The sequence below is a fragment of the Ictalurus punctatus genome, chromosome 8 (assembly GCF_001660625.3).
Source record: "Ictalurus punctatus breed USDA103 chromosome 8, Coco_2.0, whole genome shotgun sequence".
In the NCBI taxonomy this organism is placed as follows: domain Eukaryota; kingdom Metazoa; phylum Chordata; class Actinopteri; order Siluriformes; family Ictaluridae; genus Ictalurus; species Ictalurus punctatus.
Genome location: NC_030423.2, coordinates 11511247 through 11536716, shown reverse-complemented (window position 1 = coordinate 11536716; position 25470 = coordinate 11511247). Strand labels below are relative to the sequence as shown.

The window sequence follows — 25470 nt, the reverse complement described above, 5'->3', positions numbered from 1 at the left end:
AAGAACCATTTTTCATTGTATAGGGTTCTTTAAAAAAAAAAAGAGAGATTAAAGAAGTTCTTTATGGTTCATTTTATAGGTTCTTCAGAGCAGTGTATTAGTTCTTCAAGGTATCATCCCTTAACAGGTTAAAGTGAACCCTATAATGTTCTTTGTGGTACTGGAAAAGGTTCTCCTGGCATCACTCTTAAGAACCTTACTTTGGTTCATTAAAGCACCAACTAAGGGTTTGTTTTTAGAGAATGTATGATAACATGGTTCCGTGTGGCACTGCTGTGAAGAACTGTTTCTGGATTCTTTAAAGCACCACTAAATATATGGTTCTCTAAAACAGTACTTCCCAAACCTGTAATGGAGGAACCCTAGCACTGCACATTTTGTATGTCTCCCTTATCTTACACAACTGATTCAGGTCTTACAGTGTACTAATGAGCTGATGAGTTGAACCAGGTGTGTTAGACAAGGAAGACATACAAAATGTGCAGTGCTGGGGATCCTTCAAGACAGGTTTGAGAACCCATGCTTTTAGAAAACCATATATTTAGTGGTGCTTTAAAGAACCCGGAAACAGTTTTTCACAGCAGTGCACAAGGAACCATGTTATCATATGTTCTCTAAAAACAAACCTAAACTCTAAAAAAGTTAGTGCTTTTTAAGGTGCACAAAGACCATTTTATTCTCAAGTTCTTTAGAGCAGTGCTTCTCAAACCTGTCCTGGAGGAACCCTAGCTCTGCACATTTCTCCCTTATCTGACACACCCAATTGAGGTTTTGCAGTCTGTACTGATGAGTTGAATCTGGTGTGTTAGATGAGAAAGACAAACAAAATGTACAGTTCTGGGCTTCCTCCAGGACAGGTTTGCGAACAACTGCTCTAAAGAACTTGAGAGTTAAAGGGTCTTTGTGCACCTTAAAAGGGTTCCTCTATGGCATCAGGTTGACAAATCCTTTTTAGGTTCTAATCAGATCCTTTTATTTATAAGATGTAGTGTTAAGCTGTAGGTCTTACTGATACTGTATCACCTATGTGTAGTCGGATTATTTATCATGTTTAAAGCTGATATAGCCTACAGTATTGTCATATTGTGAGTGTACACTGGAGGGCGACATTATAGCACAGAACTGGCAACCCTTCCGCTGTGGATGCCGCCAATGGAAGCAGAGTTTATAAAAGAACACACCGGGAGCATGAAGGCTGTTGGTGTCAAGCGCATATCTGCTGTTAAACTCCTGCTCACAAGGATCCGTGCTGATCTGGAGGAACACGAAGACCACCAGGAGATGAGTTTGTGGGCTGCTGTGCCCTAATAAGAGGACGCTTACTGTAGAGTAGACTTGATGGAATTAGAATCAGGACGCGGCTCATGCTGAGTGACCCAAACATCTACTTTTACTAAGTACAGTCTCTTGGTTTATTTTATCTCTCTCTCTCTCAGTGGCCATGAGCGGAGTGAACTTACTCGGGTCGTTGGTTTTATGCGCTTTGTTTTTGCCGCTTTCTGAGCCGAGTGGCCAGCTGCTGAAGTGCCACGAAGTGCGCTCATCCTTCCAGACTCTGCACCCCGGCACCAAGTGGGCTCCGGAAACACCGGTCTCAGGTACACCCGTCATGTTGAACCGTTTTCGTAAAGAGCTCCTTATTCTGAAACAGTGAGGAAAAATTCCAAGTAGCCTACACATTTATCTGTCTCTCAGAGCCACTTGGTCGCATTACTTTTCTTCTCATTCTGTTATGATGTTCCTCTGCTCTTTGCAAAGCAGAGGTGCTGCAAAAACGCTGAGAAGTCAAGGGACAAGTCATAAACAAAGTGGTTAGTTGCTTGTCCCTGAGAACCCATGTATTTCCCCAGCCTTTCCAGATGTCATAATTCTACATCAGTGTGGTAGGGATTGCCAGTATTGCCTGGGGGGAATGGTGAGTGGTAAATTCCTGTCTTGTGTACTGTCTCTGCTATAGTAGTAAATTTACTGGATATGCCACATTTCCCAGTAGAAACAAAATGGAGAAGCTGAGAGAAACTAATGTACATGGTGATAAAGTGACACTCTGTTTGACATCTCCCTTATTGCTTTTGATGATGCCGTGCTTCATCCATCCATCCATCTTCTATACCGCTTATCCTTCCTTCAGGGTCACGGGGAAACCTGGAGCCTATCCCAGGGAGCATCGGGCACAAGGCGGGGTACACCCTGGACAGGGTGCCAATCCATCGCATGCCCTGCTTCAACTGCACACACACAAAATAGTGTGAAATCTGACCCCACAAAACAAATTTGATCGTTTAGCTTTAATGACACTTCAGTATGTGTTACTAAATGTGCTTAATGATACTAAATCACTCTTGTTCACAAAGTGTTTAATTGCTTCTCTGAAAACTTATGTATTTTTTTTATTTAATTACATTTTTTATACACCTTTCCAGATGTAATAATTCTACATTAGTGTGCAGGGATTTCCAGTATTACTGGAGGGAACTGTAAGTCTATTCCTGTCTTGTATACAGTCTCTTCTATAGTAGTAAAATTACTGGGGAAGCCACATTTCCCAGAAGAGAAAATCGAGAAGCTGAGATAAACTAATGGACATGGTGGTTAAGTGACCCTCTGTTTGACATCTCCCTCGTTGTGTTTGTTGATGCCTTGCTTCAACTGCACAGAAAAATCATGAAATTTGGCCTACGAAACAAATTTTATAGACGTTTTGCTTTAATTACACCACGGTAGAAAATCAATGTCACTAAATGTACTAATGATACAAAATCACTGTTGTATACAGTATAACCAGTTTCATAAATCTCAGATTAAACGGTATTAATTAAAGGATCAACGGTCAAATATTTTACCTAATTTGAAGGATTTAAGCCAATTAAACACTTTTATTTGTAATTTTTTTTTATTAAACAAACTACATTTTATGTTGATGTACTGCAGTGAGGACTCTTCAGAGTTGATAGTGTAAAATTAGAGAAGAGCTGGCTCTTCAGGAACTAACACAGACGTTGATAGTGGCATTTAATCAACATAATGTTTCTTGAATTATTCGAATTCTTCATATTTGCAATTTAAAGCAGGTCCGGCAAATGGGACAAAAGAGCTTGCATAGCCTATAGCATACTCTATTACTCTATTACCTCAGAGGAAGGAATATTAACATATGACCCTCAGTGGGGTTAGACTGGAATGAAATGGAATAACTTACAGGAACAGGAAACGAGTATCAAAATGGTCCTACATGCTTGTCCTAAAAGCCTGTCATGTATTATGCATCAACTTGTTGGAGTGGATCCATCAAATATAAAAGCAGATGTCTCTATGCACCTGCAGTACAAACTGATGTTTGGCAAGTTACCACAGGGGATTGACGGAGATAGGTTATGGCACAATTGTGATGTGTTTATGTGGTTTTAAAGTAAAAAAAAAAAATCAATACACTTAAAAATTCATTTGATTTCAAAGTTTTGGCTATAATTAACTTTGTTAAATATTTTGCCCTTGTCAAATATTTTACAAGCATTGCTGATTTAACTTTTCTACATTGCACTACTAAAACAATTGGGTCATTCCATCGCAAGTAGATCAGTGTAGGTTGCTTGACTATTTTTAATTTTCCTAATTTTTTTTTTGAGTGATTACCTCTATGTATTCATTGCAAAAACACAATTTTTGGTTTGGTTTAACCACAACGGCCATTTTTGTGTCATGGCACACAACAAATTTTGGTTATACAGCTGTTTCCTCAGGATGAAACCTCAGGATGGTCCTAGCTCATTGGAAGAAGAGCTGATCTCTAGAGCACATTACAGGTTCATGTACATGTATAAACATTTTGTACATTCTTGTTTCATAGACTTAAGTCCAAATGTAATGCCCAAGATTGCTCACAGTTCCACATTCAGGGTCAATTTAATGTCTTAATCTTTAGTGGGTACCTATAGATAACTATAGTGTGCATGCAGAACATTTCAGGTTTGAGACTTCTCTTTTTTTACGGGGGTGACAAAGTACAATTGTTTAAAATTCCTTTCATTTTCGGATCGAATATTTCTGGTGGGGGACCAGATACAAACCTGAAATTTTCACAGAAACAAGTCCTCTATAGTAGCATTCTGCTGTAAAAACAGTTAGTTTGAGATTTCACTAGTTACAGAGCTAGGGCTAGTAGAAAGCTCTACTTTATTCATGCATTTTAAGAAATAAACAAATGTAATACAAGCATAACAAATAATGAAAATGATCAGTATTTATGACAAACATACGTCTGCTTTATAGTCACTTACTGCTTTTATCACAGGAGAAACAAGACCACAGCTCTATTTATGACACTGTTCATTTGTAAAACACTCAACTGAACGCTGGAATTCCATATTTGGATAAAATCTGTTCACACATACCAACAGTGCTTCACTGTTGCCAATATCAAATGTAGTAACATTTTAGATCTCCTTGACAAGTATAAGCTATTGTATATCATTCATAAGCATAATTACTGTAAAATATTGTTCATTTTTATTGTTTATGCTTTATTATTGTTATTACATCTATTAATTTCTCAAAATGCACGAATAAAGAAGGTTTTTTCCCCAGATTTCTACTAGCCCTAGCTCTGTAACCAGTGAAATCTCACTCAGTGCTGCTATAGAGGACTTCAGGTTTGTATCTGGTCCCCCACCAGAGGTATTCAACCCGAAAGTGAGGGGAATTAAAGAAAATTGCACTTTCTTTCTCCCATAAAAACAGAGAAGTCTCAAGCCTGAAATGTTCTGCATGCACACTATACTTACCTAGATACCCCCTAAAAGTTAAAACTGAGCCTTGATCCCTTCTCATTATAAATTTACCCTAAAAGTTGAACTGTGAGCAATCGTGACGTTACAATTGGACTTCTTTTGGAGTTCAATTGGAGTTCTAAGTTTAAGGACCAAGAATGTGCACAATGTTTATATATGTCCATGTAAATTGCAATGTGCTCTAGAGATCAGTTTTTGTTCCAAGGAGCTAGGACCAACCTTAGCTGATATATTGAGGTTTCTCTAAACAGCTGTAAAATTAAAATTTGTTGTGCGCCATGACAAAGATGTAGTTAAACAAAGTAAAATAACTAAAAGAAAATAGAGGTAATTACTAAATTATTATTATTATTATTATTATTATTATTATTTTTATTTATTTATTTATTTATTTATTTATTTATTTATTTATTTATTTATTTTATTTTTTCTCGAAAACTTAAAAATGGTCATGCAACCAACTGCAATCATTGGACCACTTGAGATGGACTGACCATAGGCGTAGATTTGGTTTGAACATTTTGGGCGGTGGGATTTGTAGTGTGACTATGTATGCTTCCTGATATTTTTAATTCAGTTAGAAAATTATATTATAATATTGTATTATAAATATCTTCAGTGTCATTATATAATTATCCTCTATCTATCTATCTATCTATCTATCTATCTATCGTCCACAAGCATTTATGATTAAATGATTGTTTTATTAAAACAAATTACACAGGGCATAGTAACAGACCAAATTAATGCACACTGTAAATGATAGGGGGGATGGGGCGGTGGTTAATTGTTGGTTCTGCTTATACCCCCAGAAACTACCAATTGTTTTTCGGGTGCAGTCTTGTATAATTGACAAACTGTAGGAGCGTGTTAACCTGACAAACCCGTATTACCCCTACTGATGGAACTAACCCAATGCATTTTTTGGAGAGTTGCATGCCACAAGCCATGTAAAATCATATTAATCCTTGTGAAGTAGAGTCACAGTCTCCAAGTACAGTGGTGCTTGAAAGTTTGTGAACCCTTTAGAAGGATATCTGCATAAATATGACCTAAAACATCATCAGATTTTCACACAAAATGATAGAAAAATATTATACTTGGTCACTGGTCCAATATTACATATCTGTGAGTGGCCAAAGTATGTGAACCTTTGCTTTCAGTATCTGGTGGGACCTCCTTGTGCAGCAATAACTGCAGCTAAACATGTCCAGTAACTGCTGAGTCCTGCACATCGGCTTGATAGAAATTTAGCCCATTCCTCAGTACAGAGCAGCTTCAATTCTGGTGGGTTTCCTCACATACACTGCTTGCTTCAGGTCTTTCCACAACATTTCTCTTGGATTAAGGTCAGGACTATGACTTGGCCAATCCAAAACATTAACTTTTACTGTTCTTTGGCAGAACAACTTGTGTGCTTTTGGTCATTGTCTTCCTGCATGTCCCCCTTTCTCTTGAGATTCAGTTCATGGTCAGATGTCCTGACATTTTCCTTTAGAGTTCGCTGGTATAATTCAGAATTAATTTTCCCATCAATTATGGCAAGTCATCCTGGCCCAGATGCAGCAAAACAGGCCTAAACCATGATACTACCAACACAGTGTTTCACAGATGGGATAAAGTTCTTATGCTGGAATGCAGTGTTTTATTTTCTCCAAATATATTTCTCCCTTCTGATTTAAACCAGAAATTTTATTTTGGTGTCATCAAGCCACAAAATATTGTTCCAGTAGCCTTCTGCCATGTCCACATGATCTTTAGTAAACTGCAGATGGGCAGCAATGTTCTTTTTTGGAGAGCAATGGTTTTCTCTTTGCAACCCTACCATGCACACCATTGTTCAGTGTTCTTCTGATGGTAAATTCATGAACATTAACATTGGCCAATGTGAGAGAGGCCTTTAGTTGCTTAGAAGCCACCCTGGGTCCTTTGTGACCTTGCAGACTATTACATGTCTTGCTCTTGGAGTGATCTTTGTTGGTTGACCACTCCTGGGAAGGGTAACAATGGTCTTAAATTTCCTCCATTTGTACACAATCTGTCTGACTGTGGATTGGTGGAGTCCAAACCCTTGAGGTGGTTTTGTAACCTTTTCCAGCCTGATGAACATCAACAACTCTTTTTCTGAGGTCCTCAGGAATCTCCTTGCCATGATACAGTTCCACAAATATATTGTGAAGATTACACTTTGATAGATACTTGTTCTTAAAATATAAAATAGGGTGCTCACTCACACCTGATAGTCATCCCATTGATTGAAATCACCTGACTAATTTTACATTCAAATTAATTGCTAATCCTAGAGGTTTACATACTATTGCTACTCACAGATGTGTAAAATTGGATCTATTTCCTCAATAAATAAATGACCAACTTTTAAAAAATTTTATCATTTGTTTAACTGGTTTCTTTTTGTCTGCTTTTAGGACTTGTGTGAAAGTTTAATGAGGTTTTAAGTCATATTTATGGAGATAGATGATACATTTTAAAGGTTTCACAAATGTTCAAGCATCACTGTAATTATTACTCAGCCCTTTAATTGGCATATGATTGATTGTATAAACTGGATGCACTCCACATATTGCTTGAAATGTTAGGAGATGCTTGTAGCAAGTCACACTATGCAATGTGGTGAGGCTAATTGCACTATCCATGTCAATTATGGGTGCTATGAAGCTATAATATAATACACTAAGTACAAACTGCAAAACTGCTAAAAAAAAAATTGAAGATATAATTTTCCCCTCTAAATTACAAGCAATCATAGCTCATGCTAACAGGTTTGTGAATCAGTAATGGCTGTGTTGATGGTTTTGTGAAACCACCAATTTCAATGCCTTCCACACATAACCGAGAAGCATGGGTCAGAGTGTTTTAACAGAATTAACCAACCTCCCAAATGGAACTGTATGGATGTCTCGGGTGTTGGAGTGGTAAATGAATGCAGAATACCTTAATGGTAATTGAAATGGGAGCAACTGGAGACCGTATAGTGCAGCTCTCACCATCATAGGATTGCATTCATTCCTTATTTAACACACATCAAGCTTTTGCTAGGAGTTCATGCATCTGTGTTAATGCTTCACTATTTAAAATTGTGCAAAACATATGAACAAACCCCAAATTCTCCAAATAACACAACAGCAAAACACAAAATGACAGCAATATTCAATAAGGACCTACTCTTTCTGTTTGTGTTAATGTTGATATTTGTGTTTTTTGGTTGTGTTCTTAGTTTTGTTGTTGTGTTTTCTGATTTGCTGTTGCTTTTTTGGTTTGTTAATGTCTTTTGCACTGGCAGGCAACTGAAGCGTATACCAAAACTTACAAATACCCTTTAGCCATAAGTACTCAAGCTTGACTCTGTTAACTTTGGTTCATGGCTTAGCCCTTGAAGTTTTGACTGGAAGCTGTGTAATCATGATATCATGTTGTTATGCCGTTCTTATTTTCAAAAGCATGTCTCCCTGGAATATATTCCAACTCCATAACCATCATTCTGGTAAACCTGAACCCATGTGATTCCCATGTTGCTATGTGGGAAGATTAGTCATGGATATAGACTCACCACTTTGTCAGTACTTTTGCCAGTTGCTGCCTGCAGTGGTGTTTGTGAGTGGGATGAAACATATAGGTTACAAATACAGGCATTTGGCTTTTTTTGGTGGTCATGAACGAGCACTCTGTGTGCATGCACAAGATAGAGATGAAATACTTAGTGCTCGGTCTGTGCTGGAAGAAGAGGAGGCTGTTGCATAGACATGGCGAGATTGAGCTGAATTCTAATGATTCTGCATGTGGTGCCAAGGGGCACAAAAACGAAAAAGCCAGCGTGGATTTTTTAACCTCAACTCTGCGTTATGGAAGCTTCACGCGTTCCAGCCTCACTGCCCATGAGGAAAGGTTTGCACATATTAATGAGAGTTGGATGTCAGAGTATAAAGGACAAATTGCTGTCCTTTCGGGTTTAACACTTTACACTCACCTTGACTTAACAATGGTTACCTTTCTCTCACTTCCTTGCTGTTTGCCCTTGATCTGTTCTTCCTCTAAAAACAGCCACCATGGCCAAAACAAAGTTCCCTGACCGACAATTCAGACTGGTTGCATTTGCTTTTTTTCCAGATTGTGTGGCCTCCTAGATTATCGGAGAAAAAGGCTTTCTCTTTGTTACTACTGTAACAAAGTGCTGGCAGTCTTTAGTAATTAATTAGTAATAGAGTAATTAGCAGCAGAGCAGCGGAGAGGAGGTCAGCTCCAGCTGGAGACTGGCTGTCCTGGGATCCATACAGAGGGAACAGAGAAGAATCCAGAGAGCATCCAGCTTACAGCCATAGCACTCTCTCAGCGCAGCGTATGTCATATAAATGAGAAAAGAGTTGAGTTATTATCCATCTGCACAAATGGATCAAACCATTAGGATGAGGCTGACCTCCAACAAGCTGATGTTTTTGTTTTAATGGCTTTAATTGTAGCAGTACTAGAGCACTTGTGGCCCTTGCACATAGAAAGTATTCATCATGTGCAGAGATACAGTGTTGTTTTCTAGGACGTTGTAGCAACAGAGATGATTCTTTAATATATTATATTAATATAATATACTGGATAATTAATTCCCCACTGAGCTTAGTTTCACACAACAGACAGAAATAAGACGCTTTATGTCTCTGGATGAAAAAGAAAAAAAGTGGAGCAACTTGTCATTCTCGTGTCAGGGTGCACAAAACAGCCCCGTACTCTTGCATCATGCTAAATGTCCCTGGAGCTTCTGTAATTATGTTGTAATGATTTGGGCCAGGCTTTCGGTGAAGTCATTTGGAGTTGTTCATGTGAAGGTGATTGATCATAAGCCCCGGCCTGGCTCTCTTTGTAGCTATGGTGTTTTTTTTTTAACGTTTGAAACCAGGCTTTCAATTAAACTATAGATCTATATAGATTTTCAGGCCTTAATCTGATTATGGTGAGGACTGAAAGGAGAAAAAAAAATAGTCTGCCTCTTGTGTCCTGAAGTTTACTCACTGCATGTACAGACTGACGTACATACACCTGAAAGATTCAGGAAAAATGAGCATTCATGTTATAATTTTTCGTTCTTCTGAATTACATTGTTTTCATCAGGCCTTAGACATAACTTTTAATGAGCTGAGATGGTGCAGAGCTGGCAAGAGATCCCCTGGCAATGCGTTATAGCGTTAGAAGGATTTTGTAAATTTTTATAACATTAAAAAAATTCACAGAAAGAGCCGACAAATAGCCAATCGCATTTACCATGAACTGTTTCTCTAATAATTTGTAGGCAGTTTTCCCACTTAGTTTGCTTCCAAAATCCATACCAGAATTAGATTTTTTGTTGCGTTGTATCTTTTGATTTGTTTCAGTGGGTTTCATGTTACTATGAACGTTATGAATAAATGTGCTGGGATGGTTCTTGATTGGTCTAACATTTTGCAGGGTGCTTTGATATTTCCTAATGGCTCTCTTAAAGGTTGTATTACCTCTGAAGGTCATCAAAGTGCATTTTTTTTATTATGATAAAGATACAATATCCTATTGTTTTTGATTACCATTTAATGGTGTGCCAATTCTGCCCAAAGCTTTAGTTCAATAACAATTTCTGTTCCACTTATTGAGCTGTTTTGACCGATTTCTATTAGTAGAAATGCTACGGAGATGTAAAAATATACCTTAAATTCTATATAAGCCATTTAAAGGAAAACAAATGAGTGTGCACTGACCTCCATGTGACTCTACTCAGTCACTCCAGGCTTTTTGCGATCGCAGAAATGAACGCAAAATCAAGCAAACGGTATAATATTCAGAGGGTGTCATGTGACATCATCACAACACGCATTCAGCCAAAGCTCTCTTCAATTCACATGCACCAAACACGAGTACAGCTAAAAGGTTTCCTTTACCAACAAGCATCATGGTGAAAAAAAAACGTGCAAAACAATTTTGTGTAATCGCATTTGGCCAGTTCAAGTAGTTTCCCCACATAAAAAGTACAAAAAAAAACAAAACAAAAAAAAACACCCCAGCGAGTTGCATAGCAAATTTAGGAAAAAAGCCACAACAAAATCAAGCATTTTTGGCTGCAACAATCACATGAAAACTCAGCGAAATCCTGCATGGACTAACTAAATATAATGTTATGGAGTGAGGGGTGGTCTTCATTTTTCAGTAGTATTGCAAAGATTCATATGCTGTATTTCACACTGACAGCAGAACATTTTGTGTGACCATACTGTTTGTCATGTCCATGTCTCCAACTTCCATGACCTTCTGACCACCTGTCAACATCTATTCCCATTCACAGTCACCTGTGTTCTCACGAGTAACTGAATCATGGGTCACTTGGACAAGGACAGAGATCTGATTTTTGACAGATCAGGGTTCAGTTGTTCGGTGCGCATACAGTGTTTGAATACAGATGGACTTTTCATATCTGCCCAAACAAACAAAACTAGATAAAAAGTTTGATTGGTCTGCACCAAACAAGGTAGGTGGGAAAGTGCCTTTAGAGAAGTGGTCGCTGTGAACTTTGATCAATCCAGTTACTATATCTTGCACCAACAAACCCATGTCTCAGTGTTCAGTTTTCACTTTGGAAACTGGGGTACAGCGGTGCATATACATGCAAGTGCCAGTCTGCTTCAGTCTTTAAGATTCTGAAGCTTGTGGCCAGAAAAGTATACGGAAGTATCAGACATTCTGTCAACTATAGACTGAGCATCTGAGCCTGAACCTAGATATTAACACTCTGTATTTGCCCTCACAGCTTTAAACAGTAATTATACTCTTGGTTTTTTATTAGTTCATGCCCTTTCTTATTTGAAAACTTATGGGGGTTTGTGATGTGCCAGTGGCATGGGTGAGAGCGAGGGGGCGAAGGGTAGTCAACATTACCATTCACGGAAATAAAACTTTATTTGTTAGTGATGTGTCAGGATAGTTTCAACTATGTTAATAATAATGAGCTGGATAAGCAAACAGTTGGCTTATTAGTTTGAGCCTCTTACTGAGGGAGCACCTGCAGATTAAGGAGAAGCTTGTCGTCGGTGAATTGTATGAATGATATATTATTAGCTTAGGTGTTTATATAAAGAAATTAAAATATTGGCCCACTAATAGCTCTTTGCAGTATTTATTACATTGCCTAGAGGAGCTACAGCGATAAGTGTGCAAACATGAAACGTCAATAGAGTAATAGCATAGATAGCTGCATCTTTTTCCTCATTAGCAGTCCAACACCGATATTTATAGCTATAGCGCTATTAACATTACTTTGATCAAAATATTCTTGTCCTGGCTTATTCATTAGTATTCATAATGCAGTGTATTCAACCTCACAACATTCACACTGCACTTATCCCAATTCATTAACTTTTTTTTTTTTTTTTTTAAGTAAAAACATTTTAGATTGTCATTATTCTATGTTGATAGTTGCATAGGAAATTGGTTATGCATATAGTTTGGTGGTCTTCCATGTCTCCCAGCTGGAAAGGAGGAGTAGCTGGATGAGATGTGTGCACTAGCCTCAGGAACTAGAAGTGCTGTGCTCATCTGGGCTTTGCAGAGATATTTACAGAAGACAGGAACACAGATCACACTGCAGGAGCAGTGAATTCAGGAAGGCCATGGCTGATGGTAGTGGTGTCTTTTATGGGGCGTGCAGAACATTGGTCAGGAGGAGTTATAATGCACTTTGTTAATGAACTCTGACAGGGAAGGTTGCTGATTTGCCAAGGTGGCTTTCTTTAATAATACATCCACATGCACATTAAGCTGTTTTTATGCAGTGTAGAGACAGCGAGTGCTCCCGGAGACAAGTCGCTCACTGTGAAGAAATAAAAGGTGGTGGATGTTTAAAATAAAATTGGGCTGAGGTGTGTTGGTTGCACATGGAATGCTAGCTGACAGCGTTGGTGTCCTTAGAAGGAAGAGTGGAATACTGTAAAAACACCGAGAAGAGCTTGTATAACGGTGTACACTGTGAACAATGAGACAGAATGATTTATCTTTAAACCTTTTATGCAGACACGTTTTCCTTCTCGTCTACATACAGTTTCATCCTTTAGCATCGGTCCACATGAGCAGGCTTTATTCAGACAGTATGATACAGTCTTTGTTCAGGTGTGTCTGTGGGGAATAATCTATCCCCATAGGCCTTCACTTTTCCTCTCGGCTCCAAACTTTTCTAATGAAATACATTTATCATCTCCGTACAAAAGGTGGGCAGAAATTGTCTGTTTTGCTGCAGATAATTACCAAATCTGCCTGCTTTCTTTATCCTTTCATACCTGTTATTTCTCTGCTTGCAGTTTGCTATTGACGGCTTAATAAATTTGGCCTGCAGTCTGAAATTAACTTGATCGTATCTGTCGCCAATCTTTTTGCAAGTATTGATTTAGGATATTAAGCCTGTCAGCGTCGGTAGCTTGCCAGTCTGGCAGCTTCTCCCTTGCTATTTTCCTTTCATGATGTGGCCCTGTTTTTGCACATTTGTGTGTGCGTGTGTGTGTTTTTTTGAATATTTTTCAATTAATTTAAAGGTGTGGGTATGTGAAGAATTTTGATGTTAATAAATTTATTCACTCATCTTGTGAAATAATGTTACTATCTAATGTTTTTGCAAGAGCAAAATTCCAATTTTCAGCATGTCACGTTTGACAACTGCCTATTCTATAATCACTAAGAACGCTTAAACTGTAGGTCATCTGATCTACTATCTGATCTTTTGAAGCACAAGGCGAGGAGGGTTTGCTTTTTTGCAGTGGGGTCTTTATGGCCTTGAATTTTTGCATGGGTATAAGTTACATGGAGAAAGCTACAGCCATGACCAGTTATAAAAAAAAAAAAAAATTTTGGCTTACTGAAGGTCATTCTGTTAGCAATGGTGAGGATGAGGGACAAAGAAAGGCATGGGCTGAGAATGATTTTATGCATGAAAAGCATGAAAGCAAGCGCTTCACCATTTCTGGATACTGGATGGGAACTCTCTCACCACAGGTTCTATGATTCCAGAGGTCCTTTGGGTGTTCTTTGGGAGTCTGGAGCCTGGGGCTGCATCTGCTGCACTAAAGCCCCATTCAATAACTGATAAATTAGTTCTGCAAAATTAAGCACATCAAGTTTGCAAAATGAAGTAATTTTCCTGATAGGCTTGTGCTGGCGGGTTTTTTTTTTTAACCTTCAGAATCTGCTCTTTTGTTTAGCTCTTAGTTCTTTCTTTAAAATTGTATTTGGGGGAAAAAAAACACTTAACCCAGCTTAAAGTCATGTAGTGAGCATTTGGTAAATCCAAATGTGCATCCAGACTTCCATTCCTCTGTCCTGTAACTATATACCTTTTCTAATGGTTTCACTGTATTTATGAAAAATGTATGTTAACATGAATAACTAAACAATAAGCAGGATTTTTAAGCGGTTGAAGGTCATTCTACCAGACTAAATAGTATTTTGTAGCATGACACTGAAATACCCATTTGTATCACAGACTTGTCCATCCATAATTCTTAGACTTGTCCATCCATCATTCTACTGCCTGTTGGCATCTGTCAGCTTCAGTAACTTATGGTGATACTCTCTGATCACCGTGGCCCCATGTGATCTAATACCTATATATAGTTACTTGTAGAGTTTTTCCGGATTGCTTCACGCAGACTCCTGCGTACCAACCCGGATATCTTTTGTCTCTAACTAAACTGTGTCATTGCCCCCCCCCCCCCCCCCCCCCCCACCTCCTCCTTTCATACCCCTTTTTCATCTCGCTATCTTATTCACCCCCTGTGTGCGCTGTGACAAATTTTGACACATCTGAAGGTTGTTTATAGCACCATCAATCAATCTAGTTCCACCCCCTTAGCAGCTCAAAGACACACAAGTCACCTATCTGCAGTTCAGCTCTGCTATAGAAATGGATGCTCCGCAAACATGTAAAAGTTTATTGAGATACATAAATGGTAAATCATTGCGCAATGGAGATTTTTAGTTTGAAAATTATTGTATGGAAAATAAATTCTCTCCTCGTGTAAAACGTGTTACTACAGTTTACCCCTCTAGAAGTCACTTTTTGTCAATTCCCCCCCCCCCCTGTTTGTTTGTGTCTGGTTTCTGCACAGAACATGGTCTTGTCTACGTCTGAATTTGCACTTTTTACATAAAATCCTTCTGGAGGCTCATCTTTTGGATGGGTATAATATGAAGAACAAAGCTTTTGTTACCATGTTGTCTCATTCACTAGAACCTTCTAAATCCAGTTATAATTGGATCATTTATCTAATCCATTTGCATGAGATGTTTCTAATGTGATTATTTTCTGGTCTTCCACTTCCTTTTGCCAAGTAGAAATTGATATTTCTGTTTCCTTCGATTGTTTGCTTTTGTAGCTACAAGAACATGACACTGTTGCCTTTTGTGCAACACTATAACTGACATTTACATTGTGGCAGCCTGCAAACAGTCCTCCAGTTTACAGCAGGAGGATCACAGTGCATGTCTGGAATAATACAGCAGTGTTTATTGTTCTTCCCGGTTTTATTCAGCCAACAACATTTCTCATTTATTTTAGAACAGGTTGGATAATCAGTTGATGAGTGGTTATTAAACAGAGAAACGAGTTCCAATAGGGAAAACGCAAAGCTGAGTAGGGTCATGGTTCTTCAGGATTGAAATCCCCCCTCCCCCTAGTTCTGCTGCAGAAATAGTCTACACTCTAATTATTTAGGAACAATGCTGTAAAATTAGACAATGCTGCATTTACAATGCATGGTTTGTGACTTCCAGCTAGAAGGAAATTAACAGAGTAAAAGGTAATTAAAATATTTTAGTTCTGCCCATTATCACTGGGTCTGAGCTAAGCAAAAAGAAAACTGATTTTTTTTACTTTGATGTTTTAAGTAAGCATGACTAAGCACACATGGTTTTTTTTTCTTCTTATACCACAGTAATTTGCCAGCAGGTACAATTATGTCATGATTTTATTTCTACATGTATTTTTGTTGAACATACAAAAGTCAGCTATAAACAGTCATTTCTCACTAGCCTCTAAAGTTTTGTCTTAAGTTAATAAGACAAAAATAAGACAAAAATCACTCTTTCCTGTGGTGCAAAACCTACTGAATATTTTAGAGGTGCACTACTGCCAGAGCCATGCTGTTTTAAGGAAACAATCAAAATTAATCAACACCTTCTGACTAGTCAGAGTCGAGAAATCAACAACTCTGTGGTATACTCTAAGTATTCCTGCTACTCCATGAAGGAGAGATGTTTTAGATGTTTTAGGGTATTGAGATGTTGTCTTTCTTACAAAAAGCAATTGTTCCTAGCTTCCTAAAGTGGAACCGTCTCTGATGGGGGGGGGGGGGGGGGGGGGGGACTCTGCAGTTGAATTTTTCATAGAACTTTTAATGGACAAACTATTCCAGGTTCCAAGAGTGTACCACTTTAAGAGTGTCCTGCTCATCACATGTATTCTGAAACACTATATTTACCTCTTTTGCAACTCCTACTACGATTTATTTCAACACTAGGAACTGTGTGTGTATTCGGCAATCCCCTTGGAGCATCACGACATCCAGAACCACAGCGATGGATTCAGCTTTCCTATTTGGGAAAGGAAAGAATGTTAATTATAAGCCCGTTATTTAAATCTAACGAACATAACATCATGACATGACATTACTCCATGCCTTGTTTTTTCTTTTCTTCACAGTGGATTTGCAACTTTAACAATCTTTCCTCAATTACACAGTCAAATTGTAACCCCCCCATACATTACTGTGAATCTCATGAGACTATGTGCCTACCATCCATGCATGATTTAGTTTACAATTAGACCTTAGTGGGTTGATGCACATGGTATACAGTGTTAGTTTTTAGAAATTGCATATTCTACTGAGCATGGATGTATACCTGCGTGGTTGTGTATCAGTGAGGCTAATGCATCACTTTAAAATAGAATGTATTTTTATTCTGATGATACAGTGGTTTAAGCTCAATGTGACACTTGGGATGGAACATTTGCAGAAAGAAAACAGGAGAAATCGTCCTGCGTACTCGGCCTGCTCGTTAACGTAGTGCCAAATGCAGAGTATTCTCTAGGACTTTCAAATACTCTGGGCATAATATGTACATGTATGTGAATGCAGTACTGCCTGTACATATTTGGGTGTTTAAACACACATAAAACACACACATTTGAGGTCGTTGATATGTTTTGCTATACTGTAAATCACATGTGATTTGATTTCAGGTCTGTATATCTTATTTAAGCATTTGGTTGTTTAAAACAACCTATTTGCTGTTGTTCTGTTGCTAGCCTAACTCATTAGACAAACACAGTCTCGAGAGGACTGTACAGAACATTACAGCAGCACTGTCTATTTACTTTTTTTGTCTGATGAAATACTAACACCTCCCTCTCTCTCCTCTCTCCCTCTCTCTCTCTCTCTCTCTCTCTCTCTCTCTCTCTCTCTCTCTCTCTCTCTCTCAGGCTCAGACCTGCAAGTGTGCCAGTCGAAAGGCCTCACTTGCTGCTCTCGCAAAATGGAAGAGCGTTACCTCCTCACCGCCAAACAGAATTTAGAGTCGAATCTGCAGGCCAGCAGCGCCCAGCTCAAACTCCTCATCATCCAGAATGCGGCCCTCTTTCAAGGTCGGTCACTTCAGTACACAATAGCAGCTAGGGATTGTAGAGTAAGTTATCTTACAGATTAATGCACATAAGCAGACCTATAATGGATCCACTGACCTGTCGCTTAAACAAATTGTTTTATTTGGTATTAGTCGGTAGCCTCAGGTAATTGCTTTAGTGTTAGAAGCACCGATGGTGGCTGGACCGTTGTCTACTTAAGAATGTGGTTCAATGCAAATTGCTTCAGTGACGGGCCAGGAAAAACTCCCCAAGCAGGTAGAATCTCTAAAACAGCCTGCTCTTATCTCTTCTTTTTTGCCCCGGCATCGTCCTTTGAGGAATAGCGAGCCTTGCTTGCAATCTTCTCTGCTACTCTCCCGATTGCTTTTTATCTTTTTGTAGTTTTTGCTGTTGAGACAGATGAAAGGGCTCCCCTTCTCCACTCCAGAATCTTCCTTTACTCTCTCGTCCTTCGCTCCCATGAGCCCCTGCTGCCCCTCCCAAAGCCAACCTGGCTTTTTCATGCTGCCGCAAAACACAGCTAAAGGTTCATTCCTTTGAAGTCAACTTTGTCAAACAATCGTAAAAGTTAAGAGGCTCTGTCACTGGGACTTTCCCGTGGATCTGATGATAAGTCGCTTGCATCATGGCACTTTTTTTTTTTTTTGGAGCACAGCCAGTTTCTTAGCTTTTCACTTTTTGCTCTTGTTGGATTTAGTAACACTGTGTCCTTTATTGTAGATACAACGCATAAGCCTCTTAGTCCACAAGACAGCTCGGTTTACATTTTCCATTCTTTTTACAATTTCTTAACACAGGCGTTTAAAAAAAAAAAAAAAAAAGAGGAAAAAACCCAGCTGAATATGCAAGTGTGCTTTATTCACAGTACGTGTTTGCAAATATTTTGCAAAGGTGTACTCGTACACATCAATTAAACCTTTTATAATCCGACTCAAATACCGATAACCGTCTCTCATGGCGCATACGCTGCATACTACTACAGTGCCCTTAGGCAAGATTTCTGACATCAAATGACCTACTTAATTAGGAGGACCTGGAGAGGAAAAAAAGGCGCTATATGCTCAGAGCTTGAAGAAGCTCAACGAGGACACGCTCTCACAGGATTTTCTGTTTTTCTGTGCTTTATCTTCTTGGGTATATTTAGAGCAAGAGTAAGTATGAAGAAAGGGTGCAGCCTGTCACATAAGCTGGGTGTTATGTTCTTACCATTTAATTCCTAGCTGTTTAGTCGTATTTGACAAATGAATATTTTCTTCACATCTCCAGGTAGAGGTGTCTGTTCAGTAACTGTGCAAACGAGCACAAAGTACACCCTATTTCCAAAGCTTATTTAATTAGTTGTAAATAAGCCCCTTTGGAAAATGTACTCTTTTTTTATTAAATTCATCATTGGGGTAACAGTGATTTTTTTTCCTCTTTGATAAATAACATTTTAAAACCTACATCTACAGGAAGGCACATTTTTGTTTTATGTTAAAATAGCAACATGCTCATTAAAACAAGTGTTTTGAAGAAAAAAAATACTGGCTAATTAGTGATAATGGAAATACTATAATAATAAAGATCATAATCTTAATCAGTTTTTTGTACCCTACTTGCCATTAATAGTGACTGACAGCTTAATTAATGTGGCTCAGCCTGGGAGGATTTTTTTTAAAGCTAGTCCAGGCTTTGTTTAGCTGCTTAAAGACAGGACTAATTTACACCATCTTTTATTCATTAAAAAACAAATTAACATGCAATTCCCATACCAGAGATTGTAATACAAAAGGAGAGTCAGAGTTTCACTCCTGTTAAGTCTGTGTTTGCCTTGTTTATGCTGAGAATACTTCTTGATACTAGATTTTTTATGATTTCCTGGGATGTAAATGCAAGACATTTGCTCTCTGTTGAATTTTTCACGTCTATCAATTATGTATAATTAGAAAGACTATGTAGTTAGCAATAAGTTAGTACTGCTCACTGGAAATAGTAAGAAACATGATGATACATTTAGGAGCATCAGGGTTTACAACTCATTCTTATTCTCCGCACATCCTAGCTTAAATCTGAATCTGTGAAATGTTTTATCCTTTCACTAGGTAGGCTTTGTGTTAAGGCTTCAATTTTTCTAGACATAAATTGTAACACTTTTTTTTTTTTTTTTTTTTAAATTGCCATTTCATTACCCGAAAAGCCCCAGCTGTGTGTGAAATATTTAAAGGCTAAACTATGTGGCCAAAAGTTTGTGGACACATGAACATCACACTCGTGTGTTTTGTGAACATCCCATTCCAGATTTAGTCCCTGTTTACTGTTATAACAACCCCCACTCTTCTGGGAAGGCTTTCCACTAGATTTTGGAACGTGGCTGTGGGGATTTGTGCTCATTCATCCATAAGAGCTTTAATGAGGTCAGACACTTATGATACCTGAGAAGGCCTGTGCAGCATTCCAGTTCATCCCGAAAGTGTTCAGTGGGGCTGAGGTCTGTGCTTTGTCAGTCCACTCGAGTTCTTCCACTGCAACCTTGGCAACCCATGTCTTCATGGAGCTCGCTTTGTGCACAGGAGCATTGTCAATCTAGAACAGGTTTGAGACCCCATTACAGGTTTGTAATGCTATAGCATATAAAGACATTATATACAATTGTGTGCTCCCAACTTTGTCTGCTTCCGACAGTTTTTGGAAGACGCGCATATGGGTGTGACGTGTTTGTGTCCAAGATATAAAGAACCAGACAAACGTTTTGAAGGGCTAGACAAATACACATACACTCGTGAAAAAAATAAGTACCACCCATGGAAATTGTTCACTTGTTGACATATTGAACTCAGAAGCTAGTATTGCCCCCTTTAGCAGAAATAACTTCTTGTAGGCGTTTTGCATAATTGTCCACCAGACTTGCTGGAGTTTTTGACCCCTCTTCCATGCAATATTCTTTCAGTTGTAAGATATTTGAGGGTTTTCTTGCATGTACTGCCTGTTTCAAATCCCCCACAACATTTCAATGGGATTAAAATCTGCGCTTTCACTAGGCCATTCCATAACCCTCCATTTCTTCTTTTTGAGCCATTCCTTGGTGGATTTGCTAGTGTGCTTAGGATCATTATCCTGTTGAAATGTCCACTTTTGGTTCAACTTCAACCTTTGGACAGATGGCCTCGCATTAACTTCAAGCACTTTTTGATATGATGCAGAATTTATTGTTGAATCAATGAATGCAAGCTGTCCAGTCCTGAGGCAGTGGAGCAACCCCAAACCATAACATTTCCACCACTGTGCTTCACAGTTGGTATGAGGTGCTTCACCTGAAAAGCTGTCTTTGGTCTGTGCCAAACATGTCTGCTCTTACTGTGGCCAAACATCTCTATCTTTTGATTCGTCTGTCTAGAGCACATTATTCCAAAAGGCCTGGTCTTTGCCTATATGCTCAATGGCGAACTGTAATCTTGCAAAAGCTTTTTTTTTCCTGGCACACTTCACATGCAGGTTAAATTTGTGCAATCTCTTTCTGATTGAAGAAGTATGCACTTTGACACCAACAGTTGCAAGACTTACTAGCAGATCTGTGATGAAATTTTGGGGTACATGGAGGCTTCTTTTTACATTAGACGGTCTGCCCTTGGATCTTGCCAGGACATTCAGTCATGTACAAATTGGCACTCGTTTGAAATATGCACCATTTGTAGATTTTCCTTAGAGTGGAATGATGTATTTAAAATAATTTGGAGATCTTTTTAAATCTCTTGCCAGACTCATAGGCATCCACAAACATCATTCTGAAGGCCTTACAGAACTCTTTAGATCTGGGAGTGATGACACCACACTCCTCAATAGCAAAGGGAACACCAGACACTAGATATGAGAGGGGTATAAATAAGACCGGTTCCACCTGCACTCAGTAAGTAGTTTCTAATCACTGACACCCAATCCTGAATGCCTGATTCTCATTTTATAGATTTGAAGGTGTGATAAATGTAGGAGTGTACTTCATGTTTACATATGACTGATCTATTTTTTGTTAACTGAAATTGTGAAAATTAATACAAAATGTCAATTGTATGTGTCATTTAATAGTTCATCACCTTTATTAATAGGCATTGGTTCAAAGAGGATTGTTTGCTTGTCCATATATGTCTCAAACGCCAACAATTTCCATGTAGTTTACTTATTTTTTTTATTCTTATGACTGTAGTCTCAAATTATACGAGCTGCTGCTTGTCTGTCATGCAAAAATGGAGGAAGGCAATAAGTTAATAAGTAAATTAAATTAACAAGTACATTAGGTTAACCCAGTCCTGAGACCGACTGGTGTCCTATACGGTGTGTATGCTCATCTTGCCACTCACTCAGGGTTTCCGGGCAAGACTCTGGATCCACTGTGACCCTATCAATGTTACTACAGTGAATGTATGAATTAGGTTAACACTACTATCAGATGTAAATGCAAACTTGTCAAAAAAGCTCATCTGGCAACTCATAAAGTCCCCAAAATTAACAGGTATAGCAGTCATGTGGCACACACACACTGCTGAGTGGTTTCAATTTTGTGCAACACAGCCAGGCTAGAAGTAGGACTTGTTGAATAGCAGAAAGGACATTAGTAGTCAGTGGGTGCTGAAGCTCTGTTATAAGTAGAGAAGATGAGATATAGGATTTTATAGGAAGTTATATAGGGAGAATGTGGAACTTTTGGTGTGGTCTTTCACTCCAACTTTCATAACTCCATTTATAAAATCTTGAGACTCTGCAGGGCATTGGATATTAGAGTATTCGAGTAACCCTGGTGAATATGATTATATATGGATCTCATTAAAAATCTCATAACTAGCTAACATCATTGACCCTATGCCCTCTCCTCTGAATTAGCCTTAATTATGAGAAACATTTACTTCCTGGACTCTACAAGTAGGCCCACTAAGTCACACGTCTTGCAATTAGACATCTTCCCTCTCAGTGTTAATGAGTTGTCAGATTTACAGTAATGACTTGAACCCTAATGCACAGCATGTTCTATCCTCATTAGTGCATGTCTAAACTCTTAAGTCCTTAAGACTAGTTTTTGCCTCCTTTTTGGAAGTGCTGCTCTTGTGCAGCCATACTCATGTTTAATACTGCCTGTCTCACTCAATCATTGGAGTGATTTACTTCTCTGTGGAAGTTTTGCCCTAACACAATAACAGCCAGACATGCAAGGGTTTTGAAGTTGTTTTCTCGTCGCCTGGGGTAGATTTAATAGCTTAATGGTGGTAAAAGAGGCAGTGTCATCTCACAAACAAGCCCTTCGTGCATCGTTTGCCTGATGAGCGTGAATAGACTGGTCATTATCGGATCTTTTTCAATCAACTTATAATTAGTTTTCCAACTTGGTTGCTTTATGGTTGTTTTTGTGGCTGTAGACACCTAGACCAGGCTGAAATGTTGTCAACACTGCAGTAAACCAAGCTACCTAATACATGGATTATATTCTAAAAAAATATATATATATATATATAATGAGTATACATTTAGGCAGGTTCCATCTAGCACTCTAAATGTTCTTCAGTATGTCCTTGGGAGAACAGCTTTCCTTTCAGAAAAAGTAGCACCTATTTGGAAATGTAGAACTGTAAAGCATCCAAATGACCACCGAGAAGCCCATTAAAAAAAAAAAGTATAGATTTTAGTATAGGGTGTTTTTGGGTGGGTTTCACTTGACATTGTTGCTTGGGACAAAAATCAGTGGAACTTATGCATGTTCAGGTAACTCACATTTTCTGTGTCCTATTTGCAGTAGATGTCCCAGGATTAAATATGTCTTTTGATTTGATAGCAGTGCAATTGTAAAATCCACTGTATATTCATTCATTCATCTTCAGTAAACTGTATCCTGGTCAGAGGTGAAGTGGATGGAGAGCCTATAGACACACAGTACACTTTGTTTTCTAAAGCCAAGTACACACTGCAGAACTCAAAATTGCTGAGCAGCTTCACTACATGACGAATTTCTTGCAATCAGTTGTTGGTGGACGTCAGGGTGAGCATGCTACACAATTGCTCGCAGATGAGGGTCACACACTAGACAACTTCTGATCACAGATGAGCTCGTTGGATCCCCAAATCATGCTTTCTTATGAAAATAAATACGAGAGCTGTGCATCATATGACTTTCTGATACTGTTTTGTATGGAGTAAGAAAAAGAGAAATAAGAGACAATTGTGAAGGATGAATTGGTTGGGGAGATGTCTGTTCTGCAAAGAGAACTGGAAGTATGGTGCAAAAAAAGGAGCTAGTTTTATGCTGTACGTCATCAGGAATCATGTTGTGTTCTTAGTTTTGCTGCTGACACCGCTTTTAGTTTTCCTAGTCAGTATGAAATGGCAAATATTTTTTTATAGACATGATATGATTGTGCTTACAGTTTACCCTCACCCCCATGCAAATAGATGGATAATAAACTGGATTGAGGAATCTGCTATGCATTACAGCAAGTGAATACGATTTTCCTTTCAGATTCTTATTGGCTGTGCCTGTTCTTGAGCTGTTCTCACTGCATGATTCATTGCCGATAAAATCAAACATGCTTGAAAATATCAGAGCGCCAGCATTCACTCACACACTTTGCATTGCTGAACCGTTCACACACAAGTGGTTGCTGCAGGTGCATGTTGTTGAGATGAGGGGTACTCACTGTGCCCAAAAATTAGTCTGAGACAGGGAAATCTGGAGTAAAATTGGGTAGTGTGCATTAGGCTTAAGAGTTCCTCAGGGGTTCTTTCGATAGGTAGATGTTTGTTACATTTATATTGAACTAATTTGGTTGACTCATTTATCCAAAGTGACTTACAGCTGAGACAGGATGAAGCTGGGTAGTTGAAGGGTTAAGGATCTTGCTTAAGGGCTCAACAGTGGAAGCATGGTAATGCTGAAATATAAACCCCTTCCAAACCTCAGTGCCTTAACCATTGAGCTAATACTGCCCCAGTTTTCTGGCTTTCTAAATCAGTTATACTGGAATGGTTCCAACATGGAACATTTAAGGATTCTCCCAGACATACAACAACTGAAAGATCCTTAGGGTGTCTAGAATTTGCCTGCTTTCACATGCTTGGGGATTTTCCTGACGGCAGGTGCAACATGAGGTGTTTCGCCTTTTATTGAACTCTTTACTTCAAATAAAAATGACAAAGTAGTAAATAATTTAAAATGCATATCTATTTTTAGTGTTCACAAGAGAAAAAGTGGGACTCTATATTTATTGTTCCACTTTTAATAAATATGGGTCATTTAGGCACAAATAAAACATGAGTATAATTTCTGGTTATTGACTGCCTTTTGTGGTCAATGCTTAGTGGAAAGTTAATACTGGAGTGAAGATGCTGGTATACCTCATCTCTCAGACATGGTGCTTGTCTGTCGAATAGTAATTCCAGAAGGAATACTGCATTGATTGTGGCGTGGCAGCTATTCCGTGAAATAGCACGTAGTTTGAATGTTAGTGGTTTGTGAGTGAGAGGGAGCAGTGGAGCAGGGGATTGGAGTCCCGAGGAAGCAGATGGTGAGGGTGAGAGATGGAGAGAGCCCCAGAGACACAGCTGAGAAACCCTGCGAAGCTAAGGGCAAATGTCCCATAATACTGCAAAATGCTCATTGCCTCTGACTTTATGTAGATTAGCTCTGATGCTCACCTATTCTTGTAGGTCTGCACAGGAGATCTTCACATCAAAAGTAAATCACCATTTCCTTGTTGTTCAGTATGTCCCAGTTCTGTCACTGGAGCATGTAGTGGTGGCCGTTTTACAAATCCTCCAGCAACACTTGTAAATCCTCCATTAAAGCTATCTGCGCCTCCCTTCTTAGCTTATCTCACCTGGCAAACATCACACGCTTTGCCATGCATAAAATTTGCGCTCTCTACTAAAAAACAAAACAAAAAAATACCATACCCACTGTTGTGTGCATTTTGTGTGTTCATGTGTGTAATTGTCCGTCTGTCGTTTGATTTGGTCCATTCCCTGTAACTCCAGCGGCTGCCTCTCTGTTGATAGTTTAGCAAGCACTGCATG

The 25470-nt window shown here is 38.7% G+C and overlaps 1 protein-coding gene across 1 annotated transcript in view; it reads left to right on the top strand.

Annotated features, from left to right (window-relative positions):
- The first annotated feature begins 1153 nt into the window (after nt 1–1153).
- The window catches only part of gpc3 (glypican 3), a 123539-nt gene continuing 99222 nt past the window's right edge, over nt 1154–25470 (top strand). Inside the window, exons 1-2 of the mRNA XM_047157177.2 lie at nt 1154–1598; nt 17281–17442. Coding sequence (XP_047013133.1) covers nt 1442–1598; nt 17281–17442 — 319 coding nt within the window. The 5' untranslated portion in view covers nt 1154–1441. The remainder of the gene's footprint in view (nt 1599–17280; nt 17443–25470) is intronic.